The 19487-nt window shown below is 48.9% G+C and overlaps 7 protein-coding genes across 7 annotated transcripts; 3 read left to right on the forward strand and 4 right to left on the reverse strand.

Moving 5' to 3' along the window:
- Positions 1-192: 192 nt before the first annotated feature.
- Positions 193-2639, forward strand: DEU56DRAFT_788105 (MFS general substrate transporter). The gene is made up of 9 exons (XM_041352449.1): positions 193-800; positions 861-941; positions 995-1214; positions 1270-1296; positions 1356-1572; positions 1627-1840; positions 1888-2075; positions 2137-2197; positions 2248-2639. Exons 1-9 carry the CDS (start codon positions 535-537, stop codon positions 2363-2365), a joined length of 1392 nt encoding a protein of 463 aa, XP_041211148.1. The 5' UTR covers positions 193-534; the 3' UTR covers positions 2366-2639.
- A 689-nt stretch (positions 2640-3328) lies between these two features.
- On the forward strand, positions 3329-5330 carry DEU56DRAFT_910091 (MFS general substrate transporter; the record flags this gene model as incomplete). The annotated part of the gene is made up of 11 exons (XM_041357150.1): positions 3329-3612; positions 3667-3747; positions 3800-4019; positions 4075-4084; positions 4141-4157; positions 4206-4422; positions 4473-4686; positions 4740-4930; positions 4986-5046; positions 5099-5212; positions 5267-5330. 11 exons carry the CDS (start codon positions 3329-3331, stop codon positions 5328-5330), a joined length of 1473 nt encoding a protein of 490 aa, XP_041211149.1.
- Positions 5331-5634: 304 nt separating this feature from the next.
- Positions 5635-8126, reverse strand: DEU56DRAFT_788123 (uncharacterized protein). The gene is made up of 6 exons (XM_041352450.1): positions 6786-8126; positions 6702-6736; positions 6590-6648; positions 6353-6540; positions 6257-6293; positions 5635-6191 (listed from the first exon to the last, which is right to left on the reverse strand). Exons 1-6 carry the CDS (start codon positions 8075-8077, stop codon positions 5895-5897), a joined length of 1908 nt encoding a protein of 635 aa, XP_041211150.1. The 5' UTR covers positions 8078-8126; the 3' UTR covers positions 5635-5894.
- Positions 8127-8621: 495 nt separating this feature from the next.
- On the reverse strand, positions 8622-11466 carry DEU56DRAFT_732035 (uncharacterized protein; the record flags this gene model as incomplete). Its single annotated transcript, XM_041348249.1, has 14 exons — positions 8622-8699; positions 8756-8897; positions 8971-9100; positions 9156-9235; positions 9288-9380; positions 9448-9724; positions 9789-9875; positions 9932-10101; positions 10152-10285; positions 10341-10535; positions 10588-10719; positions 10774-10794; positions 10845-11198; positions 11317-11466. 14 exons carry the CDS (start codon positions 11464-11466, stop codon positions 8622-8624), a joined length of 2043 nt encoding a protein of 680 aa, XP_041211151.1.
- Positions 11467-11961: 495 nt separating this feature from the next.
- Positions 11962-13505, reverse strand: DEU56DRAFT_899819 (uncharacterized protein; the record flags this gene model as incomplete). Its single annotated transcript, XM_041356499.1, has 10 exons — positions 11962-12033; positions 12218-12290; positions 12390-12438; positions 12651-12676; positions 12702-12804; positions 12883-12981; positions 13052-13114; positions 13210-13277; positions 13369-13391; positions 13458-13505. The coding sequence occupies 10 exons, from the start codon at positions 13503-13505 to the stop codon at positions 11962-11964; spliced, it is 624 nt and encodes a 207-aa protein (XP_041211152.1).
- A 950-nt stretch (positions 13506-14455) lies between these two features.
- DEU56DRAFT_182512 (uncharacterized protein) lies at positions 14456-17035 on the forward strand. Its single transcript, XM_041344953.1, has 23 exons — positions 14456-14716; positions 14771-14826; positions 14884-14897; positions 14946-14974; positions 15025-15034; positions 15083-15142; positions 15191-15200; positions 15258-15275; positions 15330-15355; positions 15408-15433; positions 15480-15529; positions 15579-15603; positions 15659-15670; positions 15717-15732; positions 15789-15834; positions 15889-15992; positions 16045-16104; positions 16159-16186; positions 16239-16296; positions 16352-16376; positions 16426-16555; positions 16608-16703; positions 16761-17035. Exons 1-23 carry the CDS (start codon positions 14608-14610, stop codon positions 16818-16820), a joined length of 1068 nt encoding a protein of 355 aa, XP_041211153.1. The 5' UTR covers positions 14456-14607; the 3' UTR covers positions 16821-17035.
- A 1191-nt stretch (positions 17036-18226) lies between these two features.
- On the reverse strand, positions 18227-18936 carry DEU56DRAFT_788142 (uncharacterized protein). The gene is made up of 3 exons (XM_041352451.1): positions 18597-18936; positions 18437-18520; positions 18227-18384 (listed from the first exon to the last, which is right to left on the reverse strand). Exon 1 carries the CDS (start codon positions 18928-18930, stop codon positions 18700-18702), a length of 231 nt encoding a protein of 76 aa, XP_041211154.1. The 5' UTR covers positions 18931-18936; the 3' UTR covers positions 18227-18384; positions 18437-18520; positions 18597-18699.
- Positions 18937-19487: the final 551 nt, after the last annotated feature.

Consider the following 19487-nt stretch of genomic DNA (forward strand, 5'->3'; position numbering starts at 1 on the left):
ATTGGTGATCTTGATGCCTTCACCGAACTAAATATTGGAACCTTGGTGAGGGGAGTTGGCAGAATTTAGATAATAATTTGCGGGCCGTGGGCGCCGGGAGATGATGTAGACCCCACGTTCATTTCCTCTTTATGGACCACGTGTGCATCATTGTGCTCGAGCGCTTGAGCAACGCGCTTTACTCACCGTGTTCGCTTTTATGCAGTCTGAGGGAACACCCATGGTACTACTTATTCTCGACCCAAATTCTTTTGATGGAATGAGGCGCCTTCCCGACGGATGCCCTCTATTATCGACTTCCGGAGGGTCACCTGGGGCACCACCTAGTAGCCGCCCACTGTGCCGCCCAATAACATGACGCCAAAAATCACAAGTTGACCTGTCCAGTGTCGATCCTCCGTATCGCGTCCCACGCAGAACACATAGCTGACGAGTCTGCAGACCTCGTTTGGTCATGCGCCATATTAATTATGAACGCTCTTCAAGTACAAGAGACTCAATTCTTGCGGCTGGGCACGCATCCTTCCTTCCGCCATGTCAACTGGTGAGGAAGAAAAGGCCAACAAGAGTACTTCGTCTGTTGAACAAGCCGAAATCTTCGAGCGTCCCAAGGGATGGAGAGGTATCTACCACCACCCAGTGACACAGGTCTGCCTAGTGGGCTTGGTCTGTTTTATGTGCCCGGGCATATTCAACTCCCTTAGTGGTCTTGGTGCCGGTGGTCAAGTCGATGCGACTACCAGCGCAAACGCGACTGCTACTCACTATGCTACCCTTGCCTTCTTTGCATTTTTTTCTGGGTCAGTCCCGGGCATTGTTTGGTGTCACGTCCATTTGATTTGAATTTTGTTTCCTATAAGCTCGGTACATAACGTGCTTGGATCTAGACTCTGCCTGTTTCTCGGAACGTGTGGATATCCTCTGTACATCGCGTCCTACATGCACGTTTTTGTCCGTCTTCCATCTTTCGATACTTCCTGACTCGGTTGAATAGTGCAACGAATATCCACCCTGGTGCAGGTGACTTCGTCGTTGTTACCGGAGCTATCTCAGGTATCTGTGCGGCCTTGATATGGACGGCGCAAGGATCCTTGATAATGGCATACCCCACGGAGGCTCAGAAGGGGACGTTCATCGGTTACTTCTGGGCTATCTTTAACCTGGGAAGTGTTGTCGGCTCTTCGGTGGCCTTCGGGTTGAATTTTAACTCCACGGTAAAACGTCATGACCTATATATAAGGTGTATGATGTTCATACACACAAAATCAGGCAAACAAAGTTGGGAATGGAACCTATGTGAGCTCCTCTGTAATCATGTACAAGTTCTTATGACTGATTTGATCATACTTATGCAGATCGGACTCCTCATCCTCACCCTCATTGGTGTAGTATTGCCCACCTTCCTTGTGGATCCATACAAGATGATCCGCACTGACGGAACCAAAGTGACGCCTATCCGCCACCCTTCTTGGAAAACTGAGTTTTTGAGTCTTTTTGTGGCCCTGAAGACGGACCCTTGGATTGTCCTGCTGTTCCCCATGTTCTTCGCCAGCAACTACTTCTACGCTTGGCGTGAGTAAAATGTCACAGGGAAACGACGCTGCAAGAGGTTGATGTGTTTTCTAGTATTCAATGATTATAACGGTGCCTTGTTCAACATCCGTACCCGCAGCCTGAACAACTTTGTGTATTGGACTTCTCAAATCTTTGGCTCATTCCTCATTGGTCACTTTGTTCTGGATTTGAAGCGGTTCCGTAGGCGGTTCCGCGCGTTCCTATGCTGGTCGATTGTGGTTGTCTTTGTCTTTGCTATCTATACCTGGGCATACTTTTACCAAAAGTAAGTTGCCGTCTAGCTCTTGTCTGGTACGACAGTCAATTTCAAAGGACCTATACTCGCGCCTCAGAGTCTCCTACTGCCGTCAAGATGGATATGAACGACCCCGACTATTCTGCGCATGTATGGCTCATGATTCTCTTCGGCCTCCTCGACTCTATGTGGCAGACAACTGCCTACTGGCTGATGGGCGCTATGTCCAATGACCCTGCAAAGCTTGCCGTGTTCGCTGGCTTCTGTAAGATCTGACATCGAAAGCACGCAATAGATCCTATTCTGACGATCTTCTACTTCCCAAGACAAATGCTTCCAGTCTTCTGGATCGGCTATTGCGTGGCGTCTCGATGCTCTACGACGACCGTAAGCTTTGTTCTTTTCCAGAAGAATGTAAATAAAGATTTCTTTAACAGATATATGAACATTTTCGTTTCCACTTGGGTCCTTGTTGCTGCTGGCATGATGTGCGCCTTCCCTTTGGTCTATGTCCGCGTAAAGGACCACACGGAGATTGATGACGAGGCTTTGTAAGTTCCTCTATTTTGCCCTCGTTACTGTTACTTGATAATATTTCTTCCCCAGGTTGAATCGCCCCAATGTGGAGAAACTTTCTGAGCTCGCTGAGAAGGAAAACGACAAGTGATGTACAATCGGAGCAAGAACGATGGATTTTGTACGCACATAGAAATATGTATTTCATTTAGACCTTCGCGATCGGTGATTATGGTTGCTGGATGGACTCGTAAGTTCCCTGCAGATTGATTCTCAGAAGTATCCAACGTGTAGCCTAGTACCTAGGTGAGCCTGCTATTTGTTACTTTGTTTCAATTGGGGCTACCGCTTTTGGACCGTGCATGCTACACATTGTCACAAGACTCAGTACATCTCCGAAATCTCCACTAGTCTCGACAGTGCATTCACGCACCATGTGCTGAGAACAAGCACGAGAAGGTGAGAGATCGCATGCGGAATGACATGCATGAGAGACTTGCCCTACATCTATGATGTTGATCCATGGCCACTCATCCACTAATGTGTTGGTGCCTCACCTATGTTGGAAAGATATCGGTAACGGGCAAGCGATGGGTATACCATTTTCAGACCCGGCCGTGCACCTGTATTCTTTGCAAGGCCTTACACTGTGGCTCTTTTACGATGTACGACCTATCACCGTGATGAAAATCATCGTCCATTCATTCTGCGTCTGCCCATGCATAGAACTGTGCCTGTAGACAGCGCATGGCAGTTCGGCAAATACGGGGTGCAGTAGAATATGGGGTGCAGTTCCCTTTGTTGCACTTCGCTTTCCCTCGCCGGCATTGCTTATTTTAGCAGGAATCGTTTCTCCCAATTGCCTTTGCCCACGGGGATTGATACGCCGCAGGCCGCATGTGTCTACATTCCACATGAGCGCTTGATAACGCTACGTTATAAGAATCACCGAGTCTTTTACTTCATGGTCCGCGTTGTCGCCCGCTGCATTTTCCAACCACCATGTCTGACGCGCAAGCAGAAGTCGAGAAACTCGGTAGCAGCAGCAGCAGCGAGGATTCTGGTTCTCAGCGCGCAGAAATCTTCGACCGTCCGACAGGATGGAGAAGATACTACTATCACCCCATAACGCAGGTGTCGATGTTGGGATTCGTGTGTTTCATGTGCCCTGGCATGTTTAACGCGCTTACTGGTCTCGGAGGTGGAGGTCAAGTTAACAGTAAGGACTCGGCAAACTCAAATGCGGGCGTGTATGCGACTTTTGCGTTTTTTGGGTTCTTTTCTGGGTAAGTCAGGGTCATCATGGTCGCTCTTGGCCATAGTGGCTAATATTGTTGCAGTTCCGTTAACAATGTGATTGGTGCTCGACGGACTCTGATGTTTGGGACCTGGGGCTATTCGTTGTATATTGCCTCCTTCCTGTAAGATGCCTTGTTATTTGACCTATAACTATGCTCAAACATCGCCATTCAGCGCCGTCAACATTCATCCTGGCGCGGGTGCTTTCGTTGTCGCAGTCGGCCCCATCCTCGGTGTCTGTGCAGCTTTTCTTTGGACGGCGCAGGGCTCGATGATGATGTCATACCCCACTGAGGCCCAGAAGGGCATGTTCATCAGTATCTTTTGGGCCATCTTCAACCTTGGAGGGGTTGTCGGGTCTGCTGTCGCGTTTGGAACCAATTTCCACAATACGGTGAGTGAAGTGTTACATTTATAAATGTGTGGACGCTTATATCCTCCACTGTCAGGCCAACGGCGGTAAGAGCACAATATTGCCATCTCAAGGCAGCACTGACGAATTTTGTCGTGTTCAGTTGGCAATGGCACATATGTAAGTCATTTGACCCGTTATTGCCAACAGAAATTGACAGTTCATTAGGTTGGCTTCTTAATCCTGACTCTTATCGGCATATTTATCCCACTGTTCATGGCGAACCCAGACAAAATGATCCGCACTGATGGAACTCGCGTGAACCTGGTCCGCCATCCATCCTGGAAGACAGAGTTTTTGAGCCTGTTCGTGGCCCTGAAGACTGACCCCTGGATTTTGTTACTCTTTCCGATGTTCTTTGCCAGCAATTACTTCTACACCTGGCGTTCGCACATTTCTTCTTGGGATCAGTTTGGTTGCTGATACGTTGCGCAGAATTCAATGATTACAATGGCGCGATATTCAACATCCGTACTCGAGGTCTCAACAACTTCATGTACTGGACATCACAGATCTTTGGATCCGTCTTCATTGGCTACTTTGTCCTTGACTTGAAGAGGGTCCGGCGCAGAGTCCGTGCCTTATATGGCTGGGTCATCGTGTTCTTCATGGTTTTCGTCGTCCACGTCTGGGCATACTTCTACCAAAAGTAAGTCATCTTTCCGCATTGCACGTCCAAGTTCACATCAATGCGATCCTTAGGACATATACCCGCGCTCAGGAGGCTGCGAAGGGTGCTTACAAAATCGACTTCTTGGACAAGAACTACGCTGCCCATGTCTGGCTCATGATCTTCTATGGCTTCCTGGATTCAATGTGGCAGACATATGCATACTGGCTGATGGGCGCAATGTCGAACGACCCTGCCAAGCTGGCAGTGTTCACTGGCTTTTGTGCGTATCGACGAATCAAAAGTACAAGTTCGGTATTGATCAAGAACCCATATAGACAAGTCCCTGCAATCAGCAGGTGCAGCAGGCGTCTGGAGTGCTGATGGTGCTAGTGCCCCGTAAGTTCATTATCCCTCCGTTCTTGAACAAATCGCTGGATCAGTGATTTAGATACATGAACATATTCCTGTCGACGTGGTGCCTCACGGTTGCTGGTATGATCTTCGCCGCACCGATGGTATACCTTCGCGTTACTGACCACACGGAGATTGAGGATGAGGCTCTGTGAGTGTCCATGATGACTGATGTACCTGTCACTGGTATTGACTTCTATGATAGGATGCAAATGGCTGGCGTGGAACGCATCGAGGCTCCAGTGGTTGCGACGGAGGAGAGCACATGATATCATGCTACCAATGTATTGATCACGAACAGTTCCTTCATGTTTATGACTCTCGATTGTTTTTCTGGTTTTCATAGTACTTAACAACAATTAACAACTTGTTTTTAGTTTGCTGCATACTTAATGGTGATTCTGCTGTTTATTTCAAGTTGAAGTATGATCGGTGCATTTCAGGTCATCACATGATGTTGAGATGCACGGTTGGTGCCAGCGTCTGCGTTTGGATGCAAGCTTCAGAGCATGCAGCCAAGTATGAACTCCATCTAATCGTTCAGGGCTACATTTACATGACACCGCGTGATCGTGCCCAAGAAAAGTGGACAAACTGCAGTCAATATTAATGGACGAGTCTGTAATGCTACAATGTTACACTCGTAAAAACTTTCTATGGCTATCATACATGACGGGTTGTGGCAGTACTCATTCAGGTATCAATACCATTCAGCAACCAGTCATATCTGGGTGCGTCTGAAGAGAGAGAAAAATAGAGAAGAAACAAGTTCAATGTCAGACCCAGAGGAATCAACACACGGCGAAATCAAAGAGCTTTAAGCTCGCGTTTCGTTATCCCCCGACCTTGGTACCCAAGTAACCTTCGCCCTCCGCGCCATCTCCTTCGCCATCCTCCCCAGGCTCCTCACCATCCTCATCAATAACTCTCTCCTCCTTCTCACCTCGCCGATCGTCGTCCCGCTGCATCTCGTCCCGCATGACCGCGACGTCCTGGTCAACCTTGGGGGCGACTCTGTCGATCCCAGCCTCCGCAAGGGGCACATGCAAGCGGTTCTTGGCAAGGTGAGCAGAGCGCTTCGGGGGCCGCTTAAGCCGGCGGCGGGCAACCATGACCGGGACGGAACAACGCTAATAATTCAGATATCAGACCAAGTGTTATGGCGGTAAACTCCGAAGGGTGTGAGAAGGCTTACTTGAATGAGATAGTGTGATGTTGATCCCAAGAGAATGCTACGGAGATGGTGACAGATTGGTTCTAGTGGCATAACGAGACCATCGTGTGCACTCACCCCTTGATCTGACCCAATCCTCGGGACCCCACGATCAGCATCGTGGGTTCGTTGTAGTCGACAATGTCGAGGAGCATGTGGCGCGCATTTTTCGAGTGCCATGCTTGGCAGGAGACGGTAACGTTCAAGTGCGTGCGTTGCAATAGCGACGTTGCTTGACGGACGAGGATATAGGCAAGGCCTTGACGCTATACTCCGGCGTGAGTTAATGGTGAGAGGATATAAGAGTTGTCTTACTTCCTGTTGAGAACGAAGTCTGGTGGCACGCTCCGCTGGGTTGGGGATGGGCGGGTCAACTGCATCATGTACATCAAAACAAGGGTGTGAATACAAGTTAAGGTACCATTACCTTTAGCCTCGTTTTCGACAACCGTAACGATGAGCCTGTATCATAGATTTGACAGTGCGCCACAAGAAGGGTGAGAACACTCACAGATGATCGCCGTCTCGAATCACTGTGCCGATACCCCACTCAACAGCATAACGACTCTCCTCGCTGAGGTCACTAGCAACAATATACATCCGCTTCCGTCTTTCTGATGCCTCCGGATCGCCCTGAGTCATGGTGATGGTGCACCTATCACGCTGGAATAGTGGGCGAGCCGTCTTCAAAGGAAGAGTTTCATGATGCCGGGACTTCTTTCGCTTAGGACCTCCACGCTTGCCTTTAATCGAGGTGAAACTCGTCCGGTTAAGAGTAGAAGGAAAATAAGGCTCGGGTGGCACCACGACATTGACACCTTCACCCAATGGGTCAGGATCCATAGTTACATCGTCGAGGTCCAGGTCTCCCGTCGCCATCTCATGGGCAGGAATAAGCGCGTTCTGCTCCGTGTTCCTCTCAGTGACGAAATCGAACATGCCCGTGGCGTCATCGCTCCACTCATCTTCGTCATCTTCTGTTTCTTCCCCAGCGTACTCTGAACCTGAATCTGGATCATCTGTGAAAGCATTGCGAGGTCGGACGGCAAGTGTACGTCGTGAAGTGACAGAGTCACAATCCGATTCCTCGAGGGGAAGGGGAGCGGGAGATGCATCGCGATCACGAGGACGGAAACGGCGTAAACTGAAGGGAGATGACGAGCGGGCACGGATGGATTCCTTGGAAGCTACGGATGCTGTGTCCTTATCTTTGTCCTTGTCTTTTGCATAAGATGGAAGTACAAAAGATGAGGCGCGAGGCTTCCGTTTGCTTGTGGTGCGTCCGCGAGTTTCCTTGTCTTTGTCTTTGTCCTCATTGGTTGTCGTACGAGACAGTGAGAGCGCGGAAAGACCCCCCATCACGGAGTTGAAAGAGATCTTCCCGAAGGATGTGGGGGTTCGAGTGGCTAGATCAGGTGATTTCATGACGGAGGTCGAGGGCGGCGATGTAGCAGAAGACGACGATGCGCCGTTGACTGGTGAAGTTTGCTCATACTGCTGTAGATGAGAAACAGAGGAATGAGGAGATGAATGTAAGGAAAGCAATTGAGATAAGGAAGAAATTGAGCTGCGTTTCGGTGTGCTAGGCCGCGATGTCTTTAAGCTTGACTCACGACGCAGACCGCTCGCACCTGAGTCTGCAGAAGGGAAGGTCTGCTGGATATGCTCTATTGGTGTTGCCAACCCCGTATCCAAGAGAAGGGTTGGTCTGGGCACGTCCTTGGCAGTGTCCTTCTGTGGACCATACCAAGCTAGCCAGCTGCGACGTCTTGGACGCACGCCGGGTTCAGCGGCGGCGGACATGGACGGACAGCGATTGAAATGGTTCGAAAGAAACAAGGGATGGCGCTTACCTGAGTCGCAATGAGTTTCCTGAGATTAGTGGCTGCGTCGTTCGAGGCTGATGGCTGGAAAAGGCGAGAAGTTCGTGAGCAGGTCAAATGCACAAGAGCATAACAAGCGTCTTGGCGGACACACCCATTACTCACCTTCGCTTCTTTTCCCCCGTTCATCCTTGTGCCTGCTCTAGTCTTGCCCAGAACCTGATGTTAGGTTAGATCCACAGATAAGCTATACCCTCGAATGTTTGGTATGTTCTGCTACCAGGTATTCCGCGTTGGTCGCTAGCCGACCTATTGTTTGCGCTATCGCCAGGAGGGCGGTGCAAGGGGAATGCCTGAATCAGTAAACCCTAATACGTACGCACGTGGCTTTCCCAATAAATACGCTTTCGATTTCTCTCCTATGACGCGACTACGTTGCGAGGACCGCTCTTATTCCTATGATACATACAACTACTTAATGTATATGTTGCGAGGACATCTCTCCTTGGATCATTCCATCAGATTCACAAACTCGCAGTGGTCACTTTCCCAAAAATCTCCTCCAGGAATGCATCCGAGTTCGGCGATCGACCCAGGAAATCCTGTTCAATCATGTGAGCACCATAATAGATAGAATCGCAAAGATGAAGCGACGCACCTCAAGCGAGTCCGTTTCATCCCGGCTACCTCCCACCAGGAGAATCTTGTCCCTGTAACGCTTACCCAAAGCAGGGTTTAATGGGTCTTTTTTGAAAACTGTCGCATACATGTCCGCGGCAAATACGAGTGAGTACGTGTACCTGGTTATCACGTTCATCCGAGGTGTCAGTTTCAGTCGATGGTCCATCAGAATACGACAATCGCATGACTCACCCATAGTACCCTGCGTCATAGCCACCGACGATATGCCCGAAAGTCCCTTGTCCTGGCTGGGCTTTACCCCCTTTTACAAGTGAGATCGATTCACGCAGGTCATTCCAGAGTTTGGTATAATCTGCCGCCTCTGCAAAATAGCCCGTAAACTATGCAGTCAAAAAAAAATAACACGTGTGTCTAACCTTTATCCACGTGCACTTTGAGATCAAATTTGGCAAAGAACAGTTGCCGAAGGTAGAATAGCCCAACATTTACGTAGCGGCTGTGACACTTATCATACTTTGTTCTCGAAAACCCAAGGAGATGAAACACACCTCTTGATCAACTTATCTATCAATTCCGGCGATAGCGGCTCCTGTGTCTCGTAGTGGCTAGACATTTTCTCTAGCACCTTGGGCTCCCAGCACCTGCTCCATGCCGTCAGTACTCTTCAAATAGCACATTCCTCCCGTCAGGGTTGTGCATAATACTGACCAATTTTCAAGCATTTGCGAAGGCGCCTCAACGAAGTCTCTCGCCACGGATGTACCGTGGAATCGCGCGTACTTCGTCCGGCTAAGTAATCCATGGAATACATGACCCATCTCATGGAAGAACGTTGTTACGTCGTCGTGTCGCATCAAAGCGGGTCGCTCGGGAGTTGGCTTTGCGAGATTCGCCACCATTGCCGTCAGAGGGTAGTAACGTTTGCTCGACGGTAGCTCATAGCCCGGGAGGAGGCCCCATACAGCTGCGTGAGAGTATTTTGCAGCTACCAAAGAGAACAAAGTTCAGCAAGGTCAAATACAAATACAAATGAAACTTCGCGCCCTTACCGCGGGGAAACAGATCAAGATAGCAATATCCTACAAATGCAGATTCGTCTTTAGCGTCCTTTTCCCACACAGCGAACTGTTGCACTTCTAGAGCAAAAATTTAGAAGGCTGAAAATCTTTCCATCACGGAGAGTGCCACTCACCTGGATGCCAGACGTCTTTGGCATCGCCCTTGATCTCAATGAACTTGACTCCAAGCAGATCCTGGTATATCTTCAAGATCGTGGGAACAACGACCGAGACCGGGAAATATTCCTTCACGATGGATTCGTCGAGATTGAGTGTCTTCTCGACATAGACGCGGTCATAATACCTGTATGACACCAATGAGCCAAGGTTCATGGTACTGGTGCGGGGACTTACCTGTAGTCCCAGATGTAGAACTCGCCATCGAACGGAAGTCCGCGCTCCTCATGTTCCTCTTTCTTGAGTTGAAGCAGAATCTTACGCTCTTTCTCTCCCACAGGGCGCAGCTTCGCCTCGAGTTCATCTAGGAACTAGAGCGCGTGCATATTAGTTTGACAGGAGTAATTAAAATCATCAAACACTCACGTCCTCGGCGTTCTTACCAGACTTGACCATCTTCACTTCCGTGATGTAATCTGCCCAGGTGTCATAGCCGAGCATCGCGGCAATGCGCCGACGGAGGTCAAGGGCCTTCTCAAGTAATGGCACATTTTGATTCAGTCGGTCCTCGTATCCTTCATGAGCAGCGCGTCGCGTGGCTGGATTATGCGCGGATTTGAACTGGAAAAATTCCTCAGGTAAATCAATAGAAGCTCCTCGTGATGCCACATACGATTGGGAAGATATCTGGCGTCTTGAAAGTGACATCATAGACTTCCTTCGAGCCCTCAGTGCGCTTCGTATAACCCGAGATAACATCACCCGGGACTCCATCCAGCTCTTCGAGAGTGAACGAGATGGAACCCTATGCATGTTTGTGTGATCAATATCATGAATCAAAACAGACGAACATCCTCACATTCTCTTCATTGAAGTTTTTCTACACACACTATCAGCATAACACCTAAACACTGAAGAAACAATCCCTACGCTGAAATCCAAGCAAGCTTGCGAGAGCTCCTTCTTGTACTGCATCAACACCTCACGCTCCTCCTCAGGAAGCGCAAGCCCAGCTCTCTTACCATCCAACACCATCTTCTCCACGAGCCTCCGCTGCTCGTCACTCAACTTCTCCCATGCACCCGATTCGCGCAGATTCTTCTCTGCAGCGGCCTTGGCTTTGAACACGTCAAGACGCATGGACTCCTCGACATCAAACTCGCGCTGGAGGACTTCTGCTTGGTTCGAAGCATCTCGAAGCTCTTTGGAGGTGGAGACGTTCTGGTAGAATCCGAGGGGCTCGCAGATGATAGTGACTTCTGCCTCTGCGTCAGCAAGCGGTACCTAACGTCGGAAGCTTGTCTAAGAATGCGATGGCAATTGATCAGAAGCATCACTCACAAAAACCTACGAATGAAATGAGATGATCAGTTAGATGACGCACGCAAGACATGCCACTTACTGTCTCGAAGTTGCATTCAGCCTCCGGGAGAGCCGCGACCTTGTCACTGACCGCCTTATTCTGCGCAAGTGCCTGCTTGGTGATACTCAACACTTCTTCCGGGGTGTGATTCCACTTGGGAGGAGCCTGTGGCGCAGTCAACGAAGCCATGATAGGATCACTTTCAGATAACTCGAATGCAAAGCTTGATGTCGCGCGCGAGCTGCTGGAGAACGGTCTCGAGGTCTGTAGTCTTGAAAACTGGGTTCGCGGGCGCAAGCCAAAGCCAATGGACGTCGAGGATAGAGATTGGATTTGTGCGGGGTACTTTAGCGCTGGATTGGAGCTATCAATCTGGATATATGTCCTTGCGCTGGTTTGCCCAATATATCCACCGGGATTATGCCAAAAGCGCAAGGATTCTGCGTTGCGTGATTCCGGGAGTCTGGGACGTGGCAACAGACGAGTGGACTTGGAGGACGCAGAGCTTGCACGGGCGAGCATCTACCGTTGTGAATGAACCTGAGGCGGTTTGAGACGAATGAGCCCAATTGAATTATTCTTTTGCAAGGCAGTTCACGTAACCGACGCCCGGACGGAGTTTCATAGTTGTGTGGTAAGTCCGTCCCAATGGCGCTTAACTATAACTGCGGGCGCTTAATTCAATCAGTAGAGCTCAGGTTCTTCAATAGCTTTCTTAAGCCGCGGTTTCTCCTGCTCAGATCTAGCATGCTCGTACTGTTATCCTGCACGACGAATTTATAACTAATTATTGTGTAAGGAGTCCGTCTTGCGATAATTTGCGCAAGAGCACAGACTGAGTTTAGCAAAAGCTGAGAAGACGCAATGAAAAATACATACGACAGATAGGTGTAAAACTCCTGCAGGGACTAGGGGCCTCGTCGTACGCGCAGGGGCCTACTTCTGATGCCCGGAGTACGGTAATGATTTCACCGCTGCCAGTTTGGAGTCGGCTGAATGGAGATTGGCATGACCTGTAATTTATACATGAGCAATCAGACAACCGTGGTATCAGGTATCACGTCCGCTCGTGTTCCCCTTAGCTCCTGCCCTTTGACAAGCGGGTCACTAACTTAGCGACTGTGTTGCATGCTACTGTTCCAGTAATTTTCAACATTTGGACTACGAAAATCAATAAGAAATAATAACCACAGTGCACGTTAGCCAACGCACCGTTTCTTGTGTGATTAACAATGTTAAACTCGGCGCAAAGGGAAGTCAGTCACCTTTCATGATTAGTAGGATACGCGGTTGAGGCGGGTATTCCGTTCTTGAGAGCGAATCCCGTTCGACCTTTCGTCATCGAGATCCAGGAGAAACTGTGTCACACGCACCGACCATGCAGGTCCGAGTACCACACCTGGTGAAAAAAATGCTAAACTTACATACATGCATAACGTTTGATGGCATAGTCTACCTGTGCTACCCCCCCTGCCAGCGATGTTCGCGGGAGTTGATACCCCTGGCCTTCATAGGCGCCCGCAACGTCTAGGATTGTAAGCAAGTTGTAAACAAGAACTTATTGGGGCCGACGTTTCAATGGTATTACAATGAGGAGCTGCTTACCTACGGATCCGTGATCCATAAGGTTTGAGATAAGCCTTCGTATACGACCTTCAAAGTTCATTCCCATCCGGGTCCCGCTGCATGCAATGACGACATGCCCTGAATAGGGAAATGCAGGGTGGAGGTACTTACACATGGCTCGCATATCCCGGACTTTTATGACACTCACCTACACGGAGGACGCGTTGTTCTGCGAAAGACAGTGCGTCCTCCTCTGATGTGAGGCGCAGGCCTGGTGGTCACTGTGGTGTGCTACCGGCGGTAAAAGCGGCAAAACCCTAAGTATTTCATTAAGGATAGAGGCACGGGGGATGATATTAGCCATACTAGGATAGATAATTGAAGGTATATGATAGGGCATGATCCGGGCCTGTGGCACAACCTTGAGTGACTTCCTGCACGTGAATGAGTGACAGAGACAATTGCGTTTGAAATTGGACATTGAGTCTCTGACTTGACATTCAGCGACGCCCTGATCGAGCTTACATGTTGATCACGATCGTGTATCGCTAGAGCAGTATTGCCGTCCACTAATTAAATTTCGTGAGTCGAGACATACAGAGTCAGTGACTGACTGAGGAAGCAGAGCGAGCGCTACTTAGGACCATGATAGGTTCGTCCATTGTCGCACTGCATAAAGTCAGCCCAGTTCCCGAATCCCGAGCCTACTAATCTATATATAACGGTATCGCCCAAACTGCAGGGCTGTACGCCACAGTTGAACACTTGCGCCTATCGGGAGGGTTTCTTCCCTGCCAAGTACAAAAAGGAGAAGTAAGTGAAAGCGCACACAAAGAGTTCGCTGACCCGGACGATCGGTCTCGGTGAGCGCTCTAATAGAAAAGTACTGAAACATATTAATCAGTCAGAGTTACGGTTACACAGATGATGATCCATGCTGACTGGGTTTCGCTACCCCAAGCACACACGTTTGTGTCTATAAATCGTTTTAATAATTCGGCACCTAGAGTCGCCCGAGAAAGGCGGTTATTCGACCCTACAAGCTAAGCATAGCGGGAACGTAGCATGCAACGACACGAAATTTTACTGTGCAAGTCGGAGGCGAGATCGTGTCTTTCTGCAAGAATTGTCGGCGCATAACGACTGTTCCCACAGGCCCAGAGCCAGGTCGGCATTATTGTCGCGGGCGCCAGTATTGGAGTTGGGGGCGTTGTCAAAGTTCAAGGGTATGTTATTCGGAAAAGGCTAAATGCACATCGGTTCTTATGATCGATACCGCCGGATTAAAACGGCAAGCAAATAAGTTTCTCGCCTCGAGTGAGGCTGTCAGACGCACCTGAATTCCACTGAAACCTTTGTGTGTCTTGATCGCTTCCAGCTGATATTTGGGCAATCCGATGTCGCTGTCTAAAGCTGAGTACGACCTGAGTCACCTGACGAGCCTCCTCGGACACTGGCTAAATGGTTTTTTCAATTTGGCCTTAAGTTCAGCGATCACAATTCGATCACGGTGTCAGTAAGCCGCAACATGATGTTGGTTTACATAATGCCTCCACATGGCGCAAAATTGAACTCTATTCGCCCTATAGCTACATGGGCATTTCCCGTCATTTGCTTATACTTATAATGCACTAGTTATCCGAATGAATTGAACTTTCACGTTATAAGGGTACCGCGTCCAGATGTACTTCAACTGATCCTCTCATCCATGCATACTTCTTAATCCAAGTTCCTTCCTCCTCAATCTGCGCTTCACTACGCAAGATGAGTACCAGTGACCTCAGCTCCCCTTCTCCCGCCGAAGTAGAGAATCTCGTGGTTCTTTTCGTCGGCTTCGCATTGGCAACTTTCCTATATGGCTTGACATTCTTTCGTGAGTATTTAACGCCTTCTCACCGAATCTGTCTTATCCTTTCGTACGTTGCAGAGATGTACATCTATTTTTCTCGATACTCGAACGATGATATATGGACAAGAGTCTTGGTACGCTTTTCCTTCCCGCTCTGTCGAGTGCCCGTCTAACATTCCACTTTCTCGCAGGTCGGGGCACTATTGTAATGTATTCTAGCTTTCAACTTGAATTACGCCTTACACATATTCAGTGTCCTAGACACCACGTCAACTTGCCTAGGTGCGATCATTTTCACACGTGTTTTCTGTATTCCTGACCTAGATTCATAGTATCTGAGCTGTACGAGCTTCGTCTCCATGTCCTCCAATTTCTAACGCATCTGAACAGATTATATCACTACCTGATAACAATGTTCGACGTCAGCATGGATGTCCTATATGCCACAACGTAAGTGTCACTTCGTGAAGTGCGGGCCTTTGTAACCGTTTTCTCTAGGACTTTTTGCGTAAGTGGACTTGGCACATGCACACTTTAGCTGCTTCTCACTGTCTGCCGTAAAAAGATACAAGATCTCCTTTCGGTGAGTCTATAACTCTAGACGCGGTTTTCGGCGTATCTCACAGCATCACTTTAGGTCATTCTCACTCTGATCGTACAGTTGTAAGGGCGCCAATCATTGATATAACATGTGACATATCTTACTCTCCCTCAGGTTCTTCGCTCGTCGACTTTATACTGGTGAGTCAAGAGTTTCGCGTTTTTTGTTTGTCTCATCGCTCAATAGTTTGCGGTGGTCCTTCGAGTATCACTTCGAGAGTCGTCACAGTGGCAGTGGTACGTGTTTGGTAATCATGCTCGGTCAATTCCACTGACCCTGTCACAGTTTTTTTGTGCCTTCATCGCCTTTGGTCAGTACCCTTTCCCGCTGTGTAAAACCTTACTTGACGTGGACTTTGATTACAGTGTTCGGCCTGAGTTAGTGTATTTGATATTCAATTGAACACTATTGACGGCAGCGCAGCTTCAGTAGGGCAGGTGTAAGCGGATATTGAACCATCATGGATGCCGTCACTGATTCTGAGTCATTTCTTAGTTTCAAGCAAAGGCAGCTGTCTGCATTTGCGTTGCCTCCTATGGCCGTGGGTGTTTCAATTGATTCCACATATCGGGAGGGTGCTCACCGGGAATCACAGATTGTTGCTGGCATCAGCCAGGGCTTCGCAGCAGTCACGAACATCATCATTGTCGTTGCGATGTGTTGGTCATTGCGTCCTGCACGTTATCCGGACATGCACGTGTCAGTGTTTCAAGTGGTGAGATTCACGCAATTGCTCACACGTTGTTTTCAGGCCTGAGGGAGTGATAGACAATGTCGTTGTGCTGTGTGTCGGCCGTGGCCTCATACTCGCGTGAGTTTTACTCTGTGCCGACTTGTGCAGCCTAACCATGTTTCTGTTTGTCAGGGTCGTTCAGCTGGCCTTCCTTGGCACGGTAAGTTTATTCTTATTCTCAGGGAGCGGCCCTCCATAACTAATCTATACAGTTTGTTGCAGCACCAGGAAAACCATACTGGATAGCATTCCAGATGATATCATGCAGGGGTACGTTTTCAGCACCCACTAACCTCCTCATGTATATGCTCATGACGGACCATAGTTTATGTGAACACTGTCTTGGGACTGTATGTCGTTTACCCAACCCTTCATCAGACGCTCACTTTTTTTTCCCAGCTTGAACACCCGGGAAGTCAAGCATGGCGTTGGTCTCAATGAAGAAGAGACGTTGTCTGATCGACAAGATTCGCGAAACGAGGGTATACCGAGTGCGCTCCGCTTCCGCATGCCATTGAGCACAAAGGCGGTGAGTCACGCGCTTCGAGTCCCAGTTTTTCGACACTAACACACAGCATCAGACCCAGCAGTCGGTGAGTTTTTCGCGACAGGATGAGAACAGCGGAGGCAGCGAAATCGAGGAAGCAAGCAAATCATACGGCGACGACGAGAACTTGGTTTGTTCCTGGCATAAGAATGTTTGAGACGTCCTTTCACTCACGGATATGATACAGAGCTCCGTTCGTTCTCGGTGTAGCGAACAGCCCGCATATGACAAGGCTAGTTTGTCATGATGCGGGATTTGCGATTCGCCAGTTGCATGGTCTATCAATATCATTTGTACTAATGGTCGCTCGCTGTCGTGCTTCTCGCACTTGCTTTCCTTGCTTTCTTTCGCTTTCGCTCTCACTTGTATCATATCGCCGTCGATTCAACAGTCGAAACAACGCATCGCGGATCCATCTACCTTGGTCACTGCAGGCGCGGACTTGGAAGGAAGAACATGTATTATATCACGGACACATAGCATATCGCACATATTGTACGTTACTACCTACAATCATTTTGGGAAAACAGTCTTTCAGCATGCACCGTGCTCTTCGGAATTTTGTCGTCTACGTTATTGAATAAATAATAATGTTGGATCGTTTGATCCTCGGGTTTTTTGCAATGTGGAGGTATTGTGAATCAAAGTTGAAAGCTTAATTTTTAATATTGTGTACCTATATCTTGAGGGTGATCATGGTAACGCTGGGAGTACGGGAGGGTTCGTGACGACGAGCCCCGTGAAGTCTAGGCCCTGGTTCGGTCAAAATCACTTCGCGGGAGGATGACTCGACCTTGCCGATTTGCCTCGTGACATTCATAGCTCCGGTTGAGTCTAATTGCTTCGGTATGGAAGTCATGTACTATCCGCAGGTAAACCCGTTCGTGTTACTTCATGTTGATGCCCATCAAGAGCACGAAACATCACGCGTTGTTCTGACCGTTCAGAGCCCCGGTGAATTTTCAACACTTCGCACCTCCATCGATGAGAAAGTCCACGCAGAAGGCCCGAAACCTGCCCTGTATGATATTGCACAGTAATTAACGGACAAAGATCGCAACCGATATTCGACGTCATATCGACTTTGAGTTTTTTTATGGCTCGGAGCCTCGGATACAGCTGCAGGCGACAATATTAATGCTCTCACCTCATACTGTACGGTACCGGTTCCAAAGGGGCGCATACATTAGCATATAGGCCCGGATTTCCGAGGAACGAGTCAGAGCGTTCCGCGGAGATCAGATCTCAAGACTTGGATGCTTGTTGGTGGCTGTCGCTGTCAGTGTCACCAATACTGTCCAGCTAACGTCGTCACGGCACCAGTGTATCCTGGAGTTCGTCTGTAAGTAAAGCACATGAAGAACCAGGAAGAGCCTGTGGATATGGCCATGGCGGCAAGTCAGAAGTGCTGAACATATACTGTAGAGATACGACACTAGGTTCGTCACAGGTCACAGCCATCAACGAATCGAACCTATTTGGTGTGACTGTCACACCAATTTTTTGGGGGCCGAAGCTAATTTGTGACATGTGGTAAAAACATACAGAAAAACATATAAAAAACATACAAAAAACATATAAAAAACAACAATGTCCAGCTAGATTCTACCTGTTATTTCTCAACTTTATAATAAGATATGAATCAGACAAGAAGCCTTGACAAAATCACAATTTCCGAAGCTATTTTTTATGTGGTCACAGGTGACAGGGTAATTCGAAGCTGTGACACTAAGCGTGACTTTGTCACGTGCTGCACGTGACGAAGCTAGTGTCGTATCTCTACAGTATACCTACGGCCGTGGTCGACGTCTCTGGCACGAGCCAACAGTCAGAGATTCAAAGCCACACAAACCAAACACTGACTTGCGCTGAAAGATAACTAGCGATGACGATTTTCCTTCGATGCAATTAGTTACATCGACATCGTGCTGTGTGCGAAATAGATAGCTGAAATGTCGAGTATTCATTTTTTCAACCGGTGTGTTAGCTAAAACGAGGTAAATGACGAATCGAAGATATATACCATAGTGCATATACGCGACGCGGCGTCGCAAAATGGCGGTACACATAATACCGCGGGCCCGCAAGACGCGTAAAGTAGACGCCTGCTTAGCCGTGCGACTTATTCACCACGGCCTACACCAAGTGCTCCATCTCCTCACATGCTTGTTTCTTTGCGCTGTCGGTCCTACGAGTGCATCGAGTGCGCGTGGCGATGTTTGGTGTGTCAAACTCGGGGACGTGTCCATCGGAGGTTTCGATGGCGACGACTGTGCGGGCAGACAGAGAATGAGGAAGGGAGGCACGAGAGCGAGCTGGTGGCCACAAAATTGTGGTAGCACGGTGCGGTACCGCATGTGCGGGGTTTCAAATGGTTTGCCGCGTATTCCTTCCAAGGGAGGTTCTTCCAAACGCGTCACACATGTACATGTGCATGAATTGTTCCCCGGGCCCCCCTCTCAGGCAAGGCCGACTGGTTCTTTGATCCGCAGCCGCGTCACTGCATATCAAGAGCTGGCATGCAGTGGGGCGCGAGTCAAGCATTGGCTTTTTGCCTCAGTCATTGTCACTTTAGCGGCAGCCCGACTTCCGGAATCAATCAAATATAGGGCCCCTGCCTGTCTGCGGTCATGCGATTCCACCGTCACTGCCATAGCTTGCTAGCCGTGAATAGGCTCAGATCAGTTGCTGATGAGTTCCTTATAGTCACTTCAGCCCACGACTTGCGCGATTCAATAACCTTTGGTCATTGCGATCGCGCCGCAACCATCATCAAGGCCAGGCACGTTTCGTAGCAACTTGACCAGGCCCCAATCCTACCGGTACCTGTGTACGCCTTTTGACTGACCCGACAGGCACTTGTTGGCAATACTTCGCATGGCCACTTCCCATATTCAGTTCGTTTAGGCAAAGC

The sequence above is a fragment of the Suillus clintonianus genome (genome assembly GCF_016758775.1).
Source record: "Suillus clintonianus strain FC179 chromosome Unknown DEU56scaffold_17, whole genome shotgun sequence".
NCBI classification, from domain to species: domain Eukaryota; kingdom Fungi; phylum Basidiomycota; class Agaricomycetes; order Boletales; family Suillaceae; genus Suillus; species Suillus clintonianus.

What these genes read in the sequence shown, in the direction of transcription:
- DEU56DRAFT_182512 (XM_041344953.1), top strand. Translation starts at nt 14,608, where the DNA reads ATGAGTACCAGTGACCTCAGCTCCCCTTCTCCCGCCGAAGTAGAGAAT. An exon ending in CGTTATCCGGACATGCACGT is followed by an intron (nt 15,993 to 16,044) that starts GTCAGTGTTTCA and finishes CGTTGTTTTCAG; the next exon opens with GCCTGAGGGAGTGATAGACA. An exon ending in GGCCGTGGCCTCATACTCGC is followed by an intron (nt 16,105 to 16,158) that starts GTGAGTTTTACT and finishes TCTGTTTGTCAG; the next exon opens with GGTCGTTCAGCTGGCCTTCC.
- DEU56DRAFT_788105 (XM_041352449.1), top strand. Translation starts at nt 535, where the DNA reads ATGTCAACTGGTGAGGAAGAAAAGGCCAACAAGAGTACTTCGTCTGTT. An exon ending in TTCTTTGCATTTTTTTCTGG is followed by an intron (nt 801 to 860) that starts GTCAGTCCCGGG and finishes GTTTCCTATAAG; the next exon opens with CTCGGTACATAACGTGCTTG. An exon ending in CTGTACATCGCGTCCTACAT is followed by an intron (nt 942 to 994) that starts GCACGTTTTTGT and finishes TCGGTTGAATAG; the next exon opens with TGCAACGAATATCCACCCTG.
- DEU56DRAFT_788123 (XM_041352450.1), bottom strand. Translation starts at nt 8,077, where the DNA reads ATGTCCGCCGCCGCTGAACCCGGCGTGCGTCCAAGACGTCGCAGCTGG. An exon ending in TGTCGAAAACGAGGCTAAAG is followed by an intron (nt 6,649 to 6,701) that starts GTAATGGTACCT and finishes TACATGATGCAG; the next exon opens with TTGACCCGCCCATCCCCAAC. An exon ending in CATCACACTATCTCATTCAA is followed by an intron (nt 6,192 to 6,256) that starts GTAAGCCTTCTC and finishes CTGAATTATTAG; the next exon opens with CGTTGTTCCGTCCCGGTCAT.
- DEU56DRAFT_788142 (XM_041352451.1), bottom strand. Translation starts at nt 18,930, where the DNA reads ATGCGGTACCGCACCGTGCTACCACAATTTTGTGGCCACCAGCTCGCT.